This window comes from Chrysochloris asiatica, unplaced genomic scaffold, assembly GCF_000296735.1.
Source record: "Chrysochloris asiatica unplaced genomic scaffold, ChrAsi1.0 scaffold00023, whole genome shotgun sequence".
NCBI classification, from domain to species: Eukaryota; Metazoa; Chordata; class Mammalia; order Afrosoricida; family Chrysochloridae; genus Chrysochloris; species Chrysochloris asiatica.
Window position 1 is genome coordinate 13,390,669 of NW_006408541.1, and position 13,125 is coordinate 13,403,793.

The 13,125-nt window shown below is 44.3% G+C and overlaps 1 protein-coding gene across 1 annotated transcript in view; it reads left to right on the forward strand.

The window, feature by feature from the left end:
• The first annotated feature begins 623 nt into the window (after positions 1 to 623).
• Positions 624 to 13,125, forward strand: part of PTGIS (prostaglandin I2 (prostacyclin) synthase) — a 57,828-nt gene continuing 45,326 nt past the window's right edge. The window contains exon 1 of the mRNA XM_006839327.1: positions 624 to 697. Within this exon, the coding sequence (XP_006839390.1) occupies positions 624 to 697 (74 nt within the window). The remainder of the gene's footprint in view (positions 698 to 13,125) is intronic.

Below are 13,125 nucleotides of genomic sequence, written 5' to 3' on the forward strand. Positions count from 1 at the left end.
TGGGATGAGGAGAGGTCAGCTTCTTGAACCCCTTGTTTATTTATCTAGTTTATCTGCCAGCAGGGGTGGTGGAGTCCCGTTTGGTGGAATGTCCAGGAAAAGTCCCCCTGGCTCGCTTACAGCCCCCTCCTCCACATTGCACCCTCATACACCCTCTTTCCTCAGGTCTTCCCCCTGTTTTCCCCACCTCACCGCTCCTGACTCGGGAGGAGGGAGCCGGTCTCGGCCAGATCTGGGGGAGGAGGGTCAGTGCACCCCGGGTGACCCCTGCGAACCGTGGACACCCGCAGTCCCGCAGCAGGGAGGGGCCGGGAGGCGGCTTGAAGGGGCTCAAGGGGAGGGAGGCTGGGAGTAGGAACCCGGGAGCCGGTTGGGAGACCAGGCTGTGGGGGGAGAGAGGCCAGGGTGGGGGGCAGGTGGGGCGCCGGGGGCAGGAATGGAGGGCTGTTTGGAGGAAGAGGCAGGAGGAGGAGAGAGCACAAGGGGCGGGAGAGGTAGGCGGTGCGGGGAGGGAGCCGGGAGGTGGGGTGGGGTGGGCAGCGCGCTAGGGACCTGGGGCGGGGACAGCTCCAAGCTGGACCCGCGCTACGAGCGCATTTTCTCAGTGCTCGCCGCCTCCGGCCATGCCTTGGGCTGTGCTCCTCGGTCTTCTGGCTGCGCTGCTGCTGCTTTTGCTGCTGACCCGCCGGCGCACGCGGTGAGTCCCCCGGCCTGCGGGCCCCGGCTCCCCTACCTGGCTGACGGGTCCCGGCACAGACAAAGGGGGCCTGGAGCAAGCGTGGTGGAGCCTACGGCAGGTCTGGAGCTGCCCCCCATCCCGGGATCGAGGGGTCACATTCCCACCAGCCAACCCCAGTGGGGAGACCCTAGTAGGTGGGAGTCTCAGGACCCTGCAAAAGGGGCTCCCGGACTGACCTCACCACGGCCATCACCAAGACAGGCCGGGCCGAGCCAATTCTGCAAAGAAGGCTCCAGGGGCGAGGAAAGGTGAGGGGACTGTAGAGCCCAGAGCTCATCTGCAGGGAACTCTGAGTGGGGACTGCGTGCATGTGACTCCAGGTGGAAGAAGCCCCCTCCCACTCTTCAGCGTCCACTCGATGTCAAACCCTTGTCTTACCGTTAGCAGTCCTGTGGGGCTTGCTGCTCATTCCCATTGCACAGATGGGAGAGTTGAGACTGGCGGTATTGAAAGCGCTGGGGGACCATCTTCCATGGAATCCCCGGCTTTGGATGCTTGAGGGTGGGTAGGCGTAGTATTTCCACTTGGCAAGGGAGAGACTGAGGCCCAGAAAGGGGCTTCGTCATCTGAGATCCCACAGGCGATTTGGTGGAGCCTAGGCTCAACTGCTGCGTCCTGGCTCAAGAAAGATTTCCTTTTCCACTGAGAACCTTTGATTTAGAAGAAAAAGTCAAACTCATGCCCTTCAAATCAGGCAGATGACAGTTTTTTTCCTTTTGTAAAATGTTTTTGTTTTTAAATTACACTAAGCATAGCAGAATACATTAGACTTCAAACAAAAGATTAACCCGTGCAGGTAAGACTGACCACCTCCCCTTGTTTTCTAGTCCTCTCCCCAAACCTCTCATGTTGATCAGTTTAGGGAAAACTTTCCAGATTAAAAATAATAATACTAACTCTTTTAGAATCTTTTGAGAGTTACAGAAAAGTTGCAAGGATAGTTAGAGAATCTTGGTATATGCCTCACCCAAGTTTCATCTCTTACCAGAGTACATTTGTCACAACTTACAGGCCAGCCTTGGTCTACCACTAGGAGCTAAACTCCAGATGGTGTTTGGATTTCACCAATTTTTCCATTAATTTCTCTCCTCGTTCTCTTCCAGGACTTGCTCTAGGATGTCAGATTGCCTTTATTTGTCATGTCCCTTCAGACTCCCCAGATGTTTTTAAAATCACTATTACATACAGGGATGTGCGCTTGTACAGGATACAGGACACTATGGTGTGTGTGTGTATGTTTATGTGCACATGTGTGTATATGTATGCACATGTATGTGTGTAGGAGGGTACGTCAACACGTGTTGCTACAAAAACAGAGAACCATTGTTAAACAAAATTATCAAAATGTGAAGCTATGATTTCTCTACATGTCCTCCATCCAAGTCATGTGCTTCTGAAGACAAAGTTTCTGTCTCTCTAACCCTCTGAAAACTTCTGTGCTCGTCAATTTATACCTTGTCAGAAAGGCAGCTTTGCCGTCCACCAGGAGTTCACATCCTGTTCCTTTGAAATGTTCTTTGACTTTGATGAACAAAGGAAGTCGAAGGGGCAAGACCAAGGTTGTAGGGTGGACGGGGTAAGGCTTCCCAATGAAATTCTCCTAGGGCTCCTTTGCTATTCTTGAAGAATGAACAGGCATTTTGTCGTGAAGGAAGACATTTCCTTGGATTTTTTTCTCATCAATACAGTTTTCTTAAAACTTCTTTATAATAATCTCCCCATGATTGTCCTGTTTCCTCTGAAAAAAATCTATCAAAACTAGCCCGTTGGAATCCTAAAAAACAGTCACCGTAACCTACTGAGCTGACCTCTCTGCCTTGAATGTAACTGGCCAGCTGATTCCTTCGGGAGCCATTTGTTTTGATTGCACTTTTTTTTTTTTTTTTAAAGGTACCATAACAACACTAAGGAGCTCTGGTAGTGTAGTGGTTACAAATCTGGCTGCGAACCTCAAGGTCAGCAGTTCGAAACTACCAGCTGTTCCATGGGAGAAAGATGAGGCTTTCTGTTCCCATAAAGATTGTCAGCCTCGGAAACCCTGTACAGGGTTGCTATGAGTCAGAACCGACTCCACGGCACATAATAACAACAACAACAACATAACAACACTAAGACAAGTGTATCACTGAGAGAATTTGTCTGCAGCACCTACTGATTTCAGAGACATGTTTAAGTACTGGAACCCTTTTGACTTATCCTCATACATGTATGTGTTTGTTATTGTTGAGCACCATCGAGTTGGTGCCTACTCATAGCGACCCTGTATAGAGTTTCTGAGGAGTGGCTGGTGTGTTTGAACCACTAACCATGCAGTTGGCAGTCCAGTGCTTATCCTACAGTGCCACATCAGGACTCCATACGTGTGGGTGTTGCTGTTTACCGTCGAGTGGCTTCTGACTGATAGCGATCCTGTATAGGGTTACCAAGGAGTGGCTGATGAGTTTGAACCACTGACCTTGTGGTTCAAACTGACCTTGCAGTCCAGCGCTTTATCCACAGCACCCACACCAGGACTCCATATGTGTGTGTAGATGTATGTATATATGAGGGGACTCCAAAAAGTGTGTGAAAATTCCATTATCTCCTAATTCCATTTTTTCCATGAACTTTTTGAAGCCCCCTCATATATGAATGTATGTATGTATGTGTATGTGTAAACTGAAATGTCTGAAAATTCTGAAACACAAGGAACTTTAAAATTTTTAAAAACAGTATGTTAGTTGAATTTTCAAATAATAAGTTCACTGTATTATTTTTCAACTTTCAGGCACATTTGCAGGTGAAATTTAAAGCCATGTATTCCATCACTTAAATGAAAAAGAAAAGTAAAAAACTGTGAATACACTTCTCTATGAAGAAATGAATTCTTTTCTCTAAGTTGTCAGGGTTTTTGGTACTCTGTTTAAAGACGTTTCCAGACTGCATATTTACTTTTTTCACTTCAGCTTTTCGTTTTGCTACATGGAGAGCTATTTGGTTCTTTTTATCTTCTGGGGGGTCGTTATTGTTGTTGGTGGACATCGAGTTGGCCCTCAACTCATGATGAGTGCATGAACAATGGAATGAAATACTGCTCAGTCCTTTCCATCCCCATGAACGGTTGTGATCCATAGAATTTTCAATGGTCAATTTTCAGTAACGGTGGCCAGGTCTTTCTTCCTAGTCTGTCTTAGTCTGGAAACTCTGATCAGCATCATAGCAACACTCAAGCTCCCTCTGATAGATAGTTGGTGTCTACAATGAGGTACATTGGCAGGGAATCAAATCCAGATCTCCACATGGAAAGCAAGAATTCTAGCACTGATGGACCAATGTCCTCATCTTCTGTGCAGTATTTCTTGATGTGAATAAGTTCTAGTTTTGTTTTTACCCATTTCCCTACTGATGGAGTTTTATGTTGTTTCCAATATTTTTGCTATTTCAGACCATGTGCTGTGTTCCTCCAGTGAGGGTCTCTGGCTTGGGTTTTTCTCGGGAGGGAATAGCTGGAGAAAGTAGTAAAGTTCACGGCTTCTGGGTACTTGGATATTTGGCATTGTCAGTGTATGAGATATGAGAATTCCTAGCCTGTGGGATGGTGTACACTGTATGTGACATCTTTCTGCCTCCATTACCCAATCTTTAGAATGGGGATGATGAGAAAACTGGGTTAGAAGGAATGCACATTTAACATCATGCTAGCTAATTCTTGCTAATATCTATCCAGAGAGCTATTTTACCTTTGCGGGTGAGTTTTTGATTTGCGTAGCTGTAGGTGACTTGGAAGGGTCAGCAATGGGGAGTTGGGGAGAAGTGTAGGTATGGGAGTCATGGGCAGCTTGGAGGAAGTTGCATGAACCTGGGGGAGACCCCATGTTGTTGTTGTTAAGTACCATTGAGTCAGTTCTGACACACAGCGGCCTTGTATAAGGTTTCCAATGACAGACTGGTGGGTTTGAACTGCTAATCTTGTGGTTAACAGTCCAGTGCTTATTCTACAGCAGTACACCATGACTCCTGGGAGACTCTCTAGGAACCCCAATTTAGAATGGAGCTCAGATGCACAATCTCATTTCCTCCTCCATATTTGGTGAGGGGTCATTCTGCCCCCACTTTAGAAAGTGGGGAACTGAGGCTCAGAGAGTCCAACCAACATATCCCATATCATTCTATGCTAAAATCTGGGCTGCAAGAAGGTTTAGTTCCAGGAAAAAGGAATTCACACTCTTCCCACACATTGTATTGGAGATCTGAAACCTTAAAAGTCTTGGAACCACATGATCTTGAACACAGTAAGAGATACAGCTTTGACCAGAGGATGATGCTTAAACCAGGGCAAATGCTCAGATGTTGAAAAAGAGGTGGATGAACTGATCCTGTGGAGACAGTGGACCAAAGGCTGGGTTGAAACAAAAAGACATCCCATTACCTACTTTGTCTCTTTCCTTTCTCCTGACCATCCTTATCATCACCCGTTTTCTACAGCAGAGGGTTAGAAACTTAGAGATGGTAATAGACCGTATTATATCCACATTTGTTGACTGATTCAAAATTCCTGCTTTGTTCCATTTAAAAACACACACACACACACACACACACAAAACTTTGTTTCGGTTGGTCAGCTACTCTGTATTTACCTCCAGCATTAGGTTTTTGTTTTTATGTTTTACTTTCTCGTTATGAAAAAGTCAAACTATACAGAAAAAATAAAAAACAACTAACCTAATGAGGCTTTCTACTCCCGTAAAGATTTACACCCTCGGAAACCCTGTACAAGGTCGCTATGGGTCGGAACCGACTCCACGGCACTTAACAACAACCAACAACAACAACCTAAACATTGTTAATAAGTTAGCGTCATGGCAATGGGTTTGATTCTTTTTTTTTTTTTTTTTTTAAGTCCAAATTCAAAATTTTGCAATCTCAACAAGAATTTGTAAGCCCAGGTCAGTAACTGCTGAACACCAGTTACTGGTGTGCGTGTTCTATCCTGCGGGAGAAGGCCTTGGACCCAGAGTTGACTTCTGAGCCCACTGGGGCTAATGATCGGCTATGTGGGTGTCAGAAACATCCTTTTTGCTTTCTGGACCACAGTTTACCCATCTGTATTGTGGGTTAATGTGCTGGACTGCAAAGTTGGTTTGAACCGCAAGGTTGTTGGTTCAAGCTCACCAGCTGCTCCTCGGTTGTGGGGTTGGACCAACTTCACTGCACTTTGCGTGAGGTGACTCACATAGCTCTGTCTCTAATGTCTCAGCTTCTTGGCAGGCTGAGTGCCTCTCTCCTCTTTGTCCTTGTCCTTTGAACATAGAGACTGGGCACCAACAGTGCACTGTGAAGAGATGCCAGCGTCTGCCCTGACCAATGCGTACTGTGTGAAGATTTACAGTCTCAGAAACCCTATACAGGGTTGTTCTGAGTTGGAACTGACTCGATGGCACTCCAAGGGAGCCTGGTTGGGGCAATCAGTGTATGATGGACTGCTAGCCTAGACCAATGATTCAAATCCACCCAGCATCCCTGCAAACGAAAGCCTGGTGAGCTGCTTCTGTTAAAATGGCCACCACGAAACCCCACAGAGGAGTTTGTTCTGCTCTGTAGCACAAGTCAGAATCAGCTCGACCACAGCAGGCTTGTTTTTTCTGTCCTTGCTCTCTGCTTCAAGGGACATAGTCCCACCCCCAGAGCACAAAGTGTCCCCAGAAGCAGGGCAGATGGCAGGCAGTACTGGTGGGCAGGGTCTGTGACTGAGGCATGGGCAGTTAGTTGTTGGGGGGAACCCACAGGATGGGAATTAAAGCTTGTGGAAGGTGTCTGCACAGCTGAATGATAATGGACAGGCAATGGTTGGCTGTGTGGGAAGGAACTGGGATTGGGAGCGTCAGGCCCGATGTCCCCACCACAAATGCCTTGAAACGGGGAGAGTGGTAGTGGGCAAGGCTGGAGACCGCAGGACCAGAAATAGAGCCTCCTTTGCCCCTGCTGGCAGGCCGCTGAGTCCGTCTGGAAGGTGGTCTGGGCCTGGGGAGGGCTATGCCAGGCTGACCACATCAGGCGCCTGGGCTCCCGCTTCCTGCCTTTGTCTGAGCCTCCTCAAGACTTTTTCTGGAGAAAGAGGAGAGCTGCCAGAAATAATACCTGCCTTGAAGGGGGGAGCTGGTGGGAGAGGAAGCTCCTCCTTCCTTTGACAAAGAAATACTCAGGCCCTGAACTAGGGCAGGTCTCTGCAACCATGCTGGGTCTTGGTTTCCTCTTTTGCAAAGTGGGGGTGCAAATATCCACTTGGAGGTCAGTGTACTGTCCTCGATGTGGTCTCTGCAATCAGACTAGCTTGAACTAGAAACCACCTCCTCCCCCATGTCACAGCAAACACATGGCCTAACCTCTTTTTTGCCTCAGCTTCTTCCTCTGTAAACAGTCTTGCAATATAGTTCCTTCTGCTTAAGGTTAGCAGAGGATGTACTGAGTTAGTCTGGTAAAGTGTTTGGTCCCATGCCTCACACAGTCACGCTCACTATTGTAGATGTTGTTGTGTTGTGATGTGTCGTGGAGTCAGTTCCGACTCATAGTGACCCTGTACAGGGTTTCCAAGGCTGTAAATCTTTAAGGGAGCAGAAATCCTCATCTTTCTCCCGCAGAACAGCTGGTAGTTTTGAACTGCTGACTGTGAGGTAGCCCGATTCGTATCTTATAGACGTGGTACCTATTAAAGACACATTTGGAAGATGCCAAATGGGTCACTTGAGAATCAATATCTTAGGCATTTATGAGCTGAAATTGACTGCTAATTGGCCAGTCATGAGGTCTACTCTGATGGGAATAACAAATTGAAGAAGAATGGCATTACATTCATCGTCAAAAAGAATATTTAAGATCTATCCTGAAGTACAACACTGTGTATGAAAGGGTAATGTCTTTACCCATATAAAGAAGATCAGTTAATATGACTATTTCTTAAATTTATGCACCAACTACTAATGTTAAGAGGAAGAAATTGAAGATTTTATCTAACTCCACTATGGCGCCGTAGGATAAACATTGGACTGCTAACCACAAGGTCAGTGCTTCAAAACCATCAATTACTCCTTGGAAGCACCATTCGCGGCTGCTATGAGTTGGAACTGACTGATGACAATCTGAAATTGATCAAACATGCAACCAGGATGCATTGGTAAACTGATGATTGGAATGCAAAAGTTGGAAACAAAGAAGGATCAGAACTTGGAAAATATGGCCTTGGTGATGGAAATGATACTGGAGATCATTTAGTAGACCAATGACTTATTCATTAGACATACCATTTTTCAACAAAATAAACAGTAACTATACACATGGACTGCTCTGGATGAAATACTCAAGAATCAACCGACTACATCTGTGGAAGGAGCTAATGGAGACAGTAAATATCATAAGCTTGAATAAGGTTTATCAATTGCTCATATGCACATTAAAGCTGAAGAAAACTAAACAAGTCCACAATAGCTGAAGTATGAACTTGACTATATGTCACTTGAATTTAGAGCCCATCTCAAGAATAAACATGACACATTGAACACTAATGACTGAAGACCAGACGAATTGTGAGATGATATCAAGAACATCAGACATAAAGAGAGCAAAAGGTCACTACAAAGATGGGAAAGAAAGAAAAGACCAATATGGATGTCCAAAGAGACTCTGAAACTTGCTCTTGAACGTAAAGTAGCTCAAGTCAATGGAAGAAATGATGATGTAAAGGAATCGAACAGAAAATTTCAAAGGACAAGTGATGAAAAAAATGAACATTTTATCTTGGAAGTCCAAAAGCTCCTTAAAAAGAGCATGGTGAGACTTTGTCTCATGTACTTTGGAATTGTTCTCAGGAGAGACTAATCCTTGGAGTTCTTGTTGTTAAGTGCCGTCAAGTCAATTCTGACCCATAGTGACACTGTATAGGGTTCCCAAGGAGCAGCTGGTAAGCTTGAACCACTGACCTTGCAGGTCAAACGACTTTGCAGTCTGACATATTAGCCACAGCACCATACCAGGACTGCAGTCCTTGGAGAGGGACATCATGTTTGGAAAAGAGGGTCAGTGAAAAAGAGGAAGACCTACAATTGGATGGACTGACACAGTGGCTACAACAATGGGCTCAGACAGTTGTGAGGACGTCACAGAACAGGACAATGTTTTGTTCTGTTGTGCATTGGCTTGCTATGAGTCAGAACTAACTCGGCGACAACAACATTTCTGAATTGTATCTCCTCTATTTTCGTGATACTTCTCACTGTTTATTTGTTTATTGTCTGTTTTTAATCATTGGTACATAAGTCCCATGATGTCAGAGACTTTTTCTACCTGGCTCACTGCTGTATTTCCAGCACTCGGAAAAGTCCTGGCTCATTGTTAATATTTGGCGAAAGAATGGATTCATCCATAGTGAGAAGAGATGTAATGAATTACTCACTAACTTCTCATGCATTCATGCATTCAGCAGCCAGGTGTCTGGAACTTGCTAGATTCCGGTGGCTCTGATCATTCTTAGACTAAGATAGGGGGTCCTAACTTGGAGGTAGGGACCTCTAAGGGGTTCCTCATGAGCCCAGCCCCCTAATCTTGTGAGGCCTATTTTGTGAGCATGACTACAGCTCTTCTTAGCCTACAGTCCCCTCTCTCACAGGATTTTGAGTGAAGATGAGATAGAGTGTTCATATAGTAAGTTTGAGTGTAACCGTTTTTGCTCTGCTATAATTTCCACAAACGTAGCATCTTAAAACAACGTCCACTTATTAGCTCACAGTTTGGTAGATTAGAAGGACAGTACGGTGTGGTTGGGTTTTCCACTCAGAGTCCTTGTTGTCGTTAGCTGCCGCTGAGTTGACCCTGGATCCATGGTGGCCCTGTGTATAATGGAATTGGACTATTGTGATCCACAGACCTTTTTCCCTAGTTTTGTTGTTGCTGTATTGTGGCATTGTGTCAGCTCTGACTCACAACAACCCTATGCACAACAGAAGGAAACACTGCCTAGTCCTGCACCATCCTCACAGTTGCTACACTTGAACCTATTGCTGCCACCACTGTGACAGTCCTTCTCGTTGGGGTCTTCCTCTTTGTCTCTGACCCTCCACTTTACCAAGCATGATGTTCTTCACCTGCGACTGGTCCCTCCTGATAACATGCCTGAAGTATTAGAGCCAAAGTTTTGCCATCCTGGTTTCTAAGGAGCAATGTGGCTGTACTACTTCCATCCTAGATTTGTTTGTTATTCTGGCAGTCCATAGTACTTAAAAGTGACACCGACTTAAAATACTTACTGGTGAAGATCAAAGAACACAGCCTTTGGTATAGGTTGCATCTCAATGTAAAGAAAACAAAAGTCCTCACTACTGGACCAATAAACAACGTTCTTACCAATGGAGAAAAGATTGAAGTTGCCATTCCATCTCACTGGGGGTCTTCCTCTTATTTTGAGTTGTGCCCCATCAGCAAATGAAGGTCCCATGAGCTTTACTCCATTCGCATCATCATGGTCAACTCTACTTTGAGGAGGCAGCTCTTCCCCAGTCGCCATTTTGAGTGCCTTCCAACCTGAGGGGCTCATTTTCCGGCACTATATCTGACAGTGTTTCTCTGCTAGTCATACAGTTTTCAGTGACTAAATATTCAGAGGTAGTTCATCACTCCTTCTTCCTAGTCTGTCTTCATCTGGAAGCTCATTTGAAACCTGTCCACCATGGGTGACCCTGCTGGTATTGAAAATACCCGTGGCATAGCTTCCAGAATCACAGCAACTCATAAGCCACCACAGTACGACAAACTGAACAGCTGAGTGGTGGAACATATCATGTACTTGGCTTCATTACATGGTTGCAATCCCTCCATGTACCAACAGTTAATAGCATTTACCTCTAATCACTTTAACTGTTACATTCCTCCCTGTGTCTCCTGATACCTTCATCTTTCCTTGGCTAGCCTCCCTCTTGTATATTGCCTGCCCTGTCAACTATGCTAACATATGTCTACCCTCTAGCTCTGCAAGTAAGTCAGAGAGACTCAATGGCACTTAACAACAACAACCCTCTAGCTCATGAATAATTTTCCTACCCACCCCCTTCTCCGCTGTAACCATCATATATTGTTTCTTTTATCGAGAAAAACTTTTTTTTTTTTTAAGCTTTCTACAACATTGGTCTCGTACAATGTTTGCCCTTTTGTGATCAACTGATTTCACTCAGCATAATGTCCTCCAGGTTCAACCATGTTGTGAGGTGTTTCACAGATTCATCCTTATTCTTCAACCTTTTGTAGTATTCCATTGTGTGTATGTACCAAAATTTGTTTAACCATTCTTCTGTTGATGGGCATTTAAGCTGTTTCCATCTTTTTGGTATGTCTCTTGTCTACAGCATGTTGAAGGATCCTGTTTTCTTACCCATTCTTAGGTCTCTTGACTAGTACATTTAATCCATTGGCATTAAGTGTAATTATCAATAGGTATAAATTGATTGTAGTCTTTTTTCTGTGTTTTGTTTTGCTGTGGTGCCGCTGGATTGTTTGTTCCATATAATCAATCATCTGTGCTGAGTTCATTTTGTTTGTGGATTTTCTTTTCATTTTCATTCTATTGTGTTAATGTTTACTAAATTGTTCTGATTTTCCTCTTTTTTAATTTTGATGTGCCGGTGTATTATTTTTCTTTGTGGTTGCACTGTAATTTATCTTTTTTTTTTCCTTCTGCTTAAAACAGTCTGTTTTATCTTGAAATGTACCCAACTCCCTTGTTATCTGGTAGTTCTATATCTACACTATTCCCTCTTTCTACCTTGTAGTTAACTTCATTATACATTAATATCTCTGGTTCCTTGTTTTCAGTCTTAAAGGTTTGATTTACTTTACATAGTCCTATATGTGGATTGAGTTCTGGGTGATGTTGTCATGTATGTAATCTCAGGTTGTTGTCTGCTGTTGTTGGTTCTCAGTCCAAAGAGACCCTTTCTGTAAAGTCATTACAAATTCCTTTAATTTCTGTTTATCAGGAAATATCCTAATTTTGCCAGCATATTTGACGGACAGCTTTGCTGGATATATGATTTTTGGTTGGCAATCTCTTTCTTTCAGAGTTTTGCATATGTCATTCCATTGCCTTCATACCTTCACGGTTTCTGCTGAGAAAGCAGAGCTTTGTCTTATGGATTCTCTTTTGCAGGTATCTTTTCCTTTTTCCTGGGCTGCTCTCAGGATTCTTGCCTTGTCTCTGATTTTAGAAAGTTTGATTATGATATGCCTTGGTGATTTTCTTTGGGGATCTATCCTGTTTGGGGTTCGTTCAGCTTCTTGTATGCTTATCTTCTTGTCTTTCATGATGTTAGGAGGTTTTCTTCCAACAACTCTTGGACAGTTTTCTCTGTGCTTGTCTTTTTCTGTTCTTGACTTTTGATAACCCATAAGTTGTTTCTCTTAGTGTTGTCCCACATAATTCTTAGGTTTTCTTCTGATTTTTTTATTCTTTTTTTCTGATTGTTTTTCTAGCATGCTAGTATTGAAAGATTTTATTTTCAAGCTCACTAATTCAGGCTTCTATTGCTTCGCCTCTACTCCTTTGTCCTTTCAATGTATTGTCCATTTCTGAGATCTTAGTTGTAATCTTCTGGATTTCTAATTGCTGGGTTTGTACCGTTTCAAAATTTGCATTTATTTCATCTGGGTTTTTGTTGTTGTTGTTGTTGTAGTGTTTTACTGAATTGTTCTAAAGTTTTTATTGTATTCTCCTAGATCTTTCTATCAATCCTTTGAAGGTACCTAATTAGCATTCTTTTGAATTGTTTTCCATTACCTATTCTTCTTCAGAAACATTTTCTGGCTCTGCATTTGGTCATTTGTTTGAGCCATTCTCTCTTGTTTTCTTTATAGGAGCTAAAATTGTCTGTTATCTTCAGGGGATTTTGGGGTTGTCATATTTGTAGAAACAAACAGTGCAGTTGTTGGACCTGGAAAGGAGAAATCTCTGGCTAGCTCCTGCAATTCAAGGAAGTCACAAAGTGGTTGTGGAAGGGATGTGATAGCAGAGTTCCTGGCCCTAGGTGGAGTTCCTATTGGCCTCAGTGATGCCTATGTCCAGGGCACTCAATCCAGAAGCAGTTGCTGGGGGCCCTTGATGGAGCTGGTTTCAGTGTCTGTCAGGAGCACCGTGGAGGCAGGGTGACTGGTTCAGTGCTGGACTGATGGCTTTGTGAGTTGTGTAGGGCTGGTGCCAAGCCCACCTGAATTCAAGCACCAAAATGGCTCCCAACTCACACTAGAGTGGCTCCCAACCACGTAGCTCTGACTCCCAGAAAGCAGGGTCTGTGCTGGGGTGGGTGAGGATGGGAGCTGGTCACACCTCTGGTCATCAGGGGAATGTGGGGAAAAAGAAGAAATCATACCTT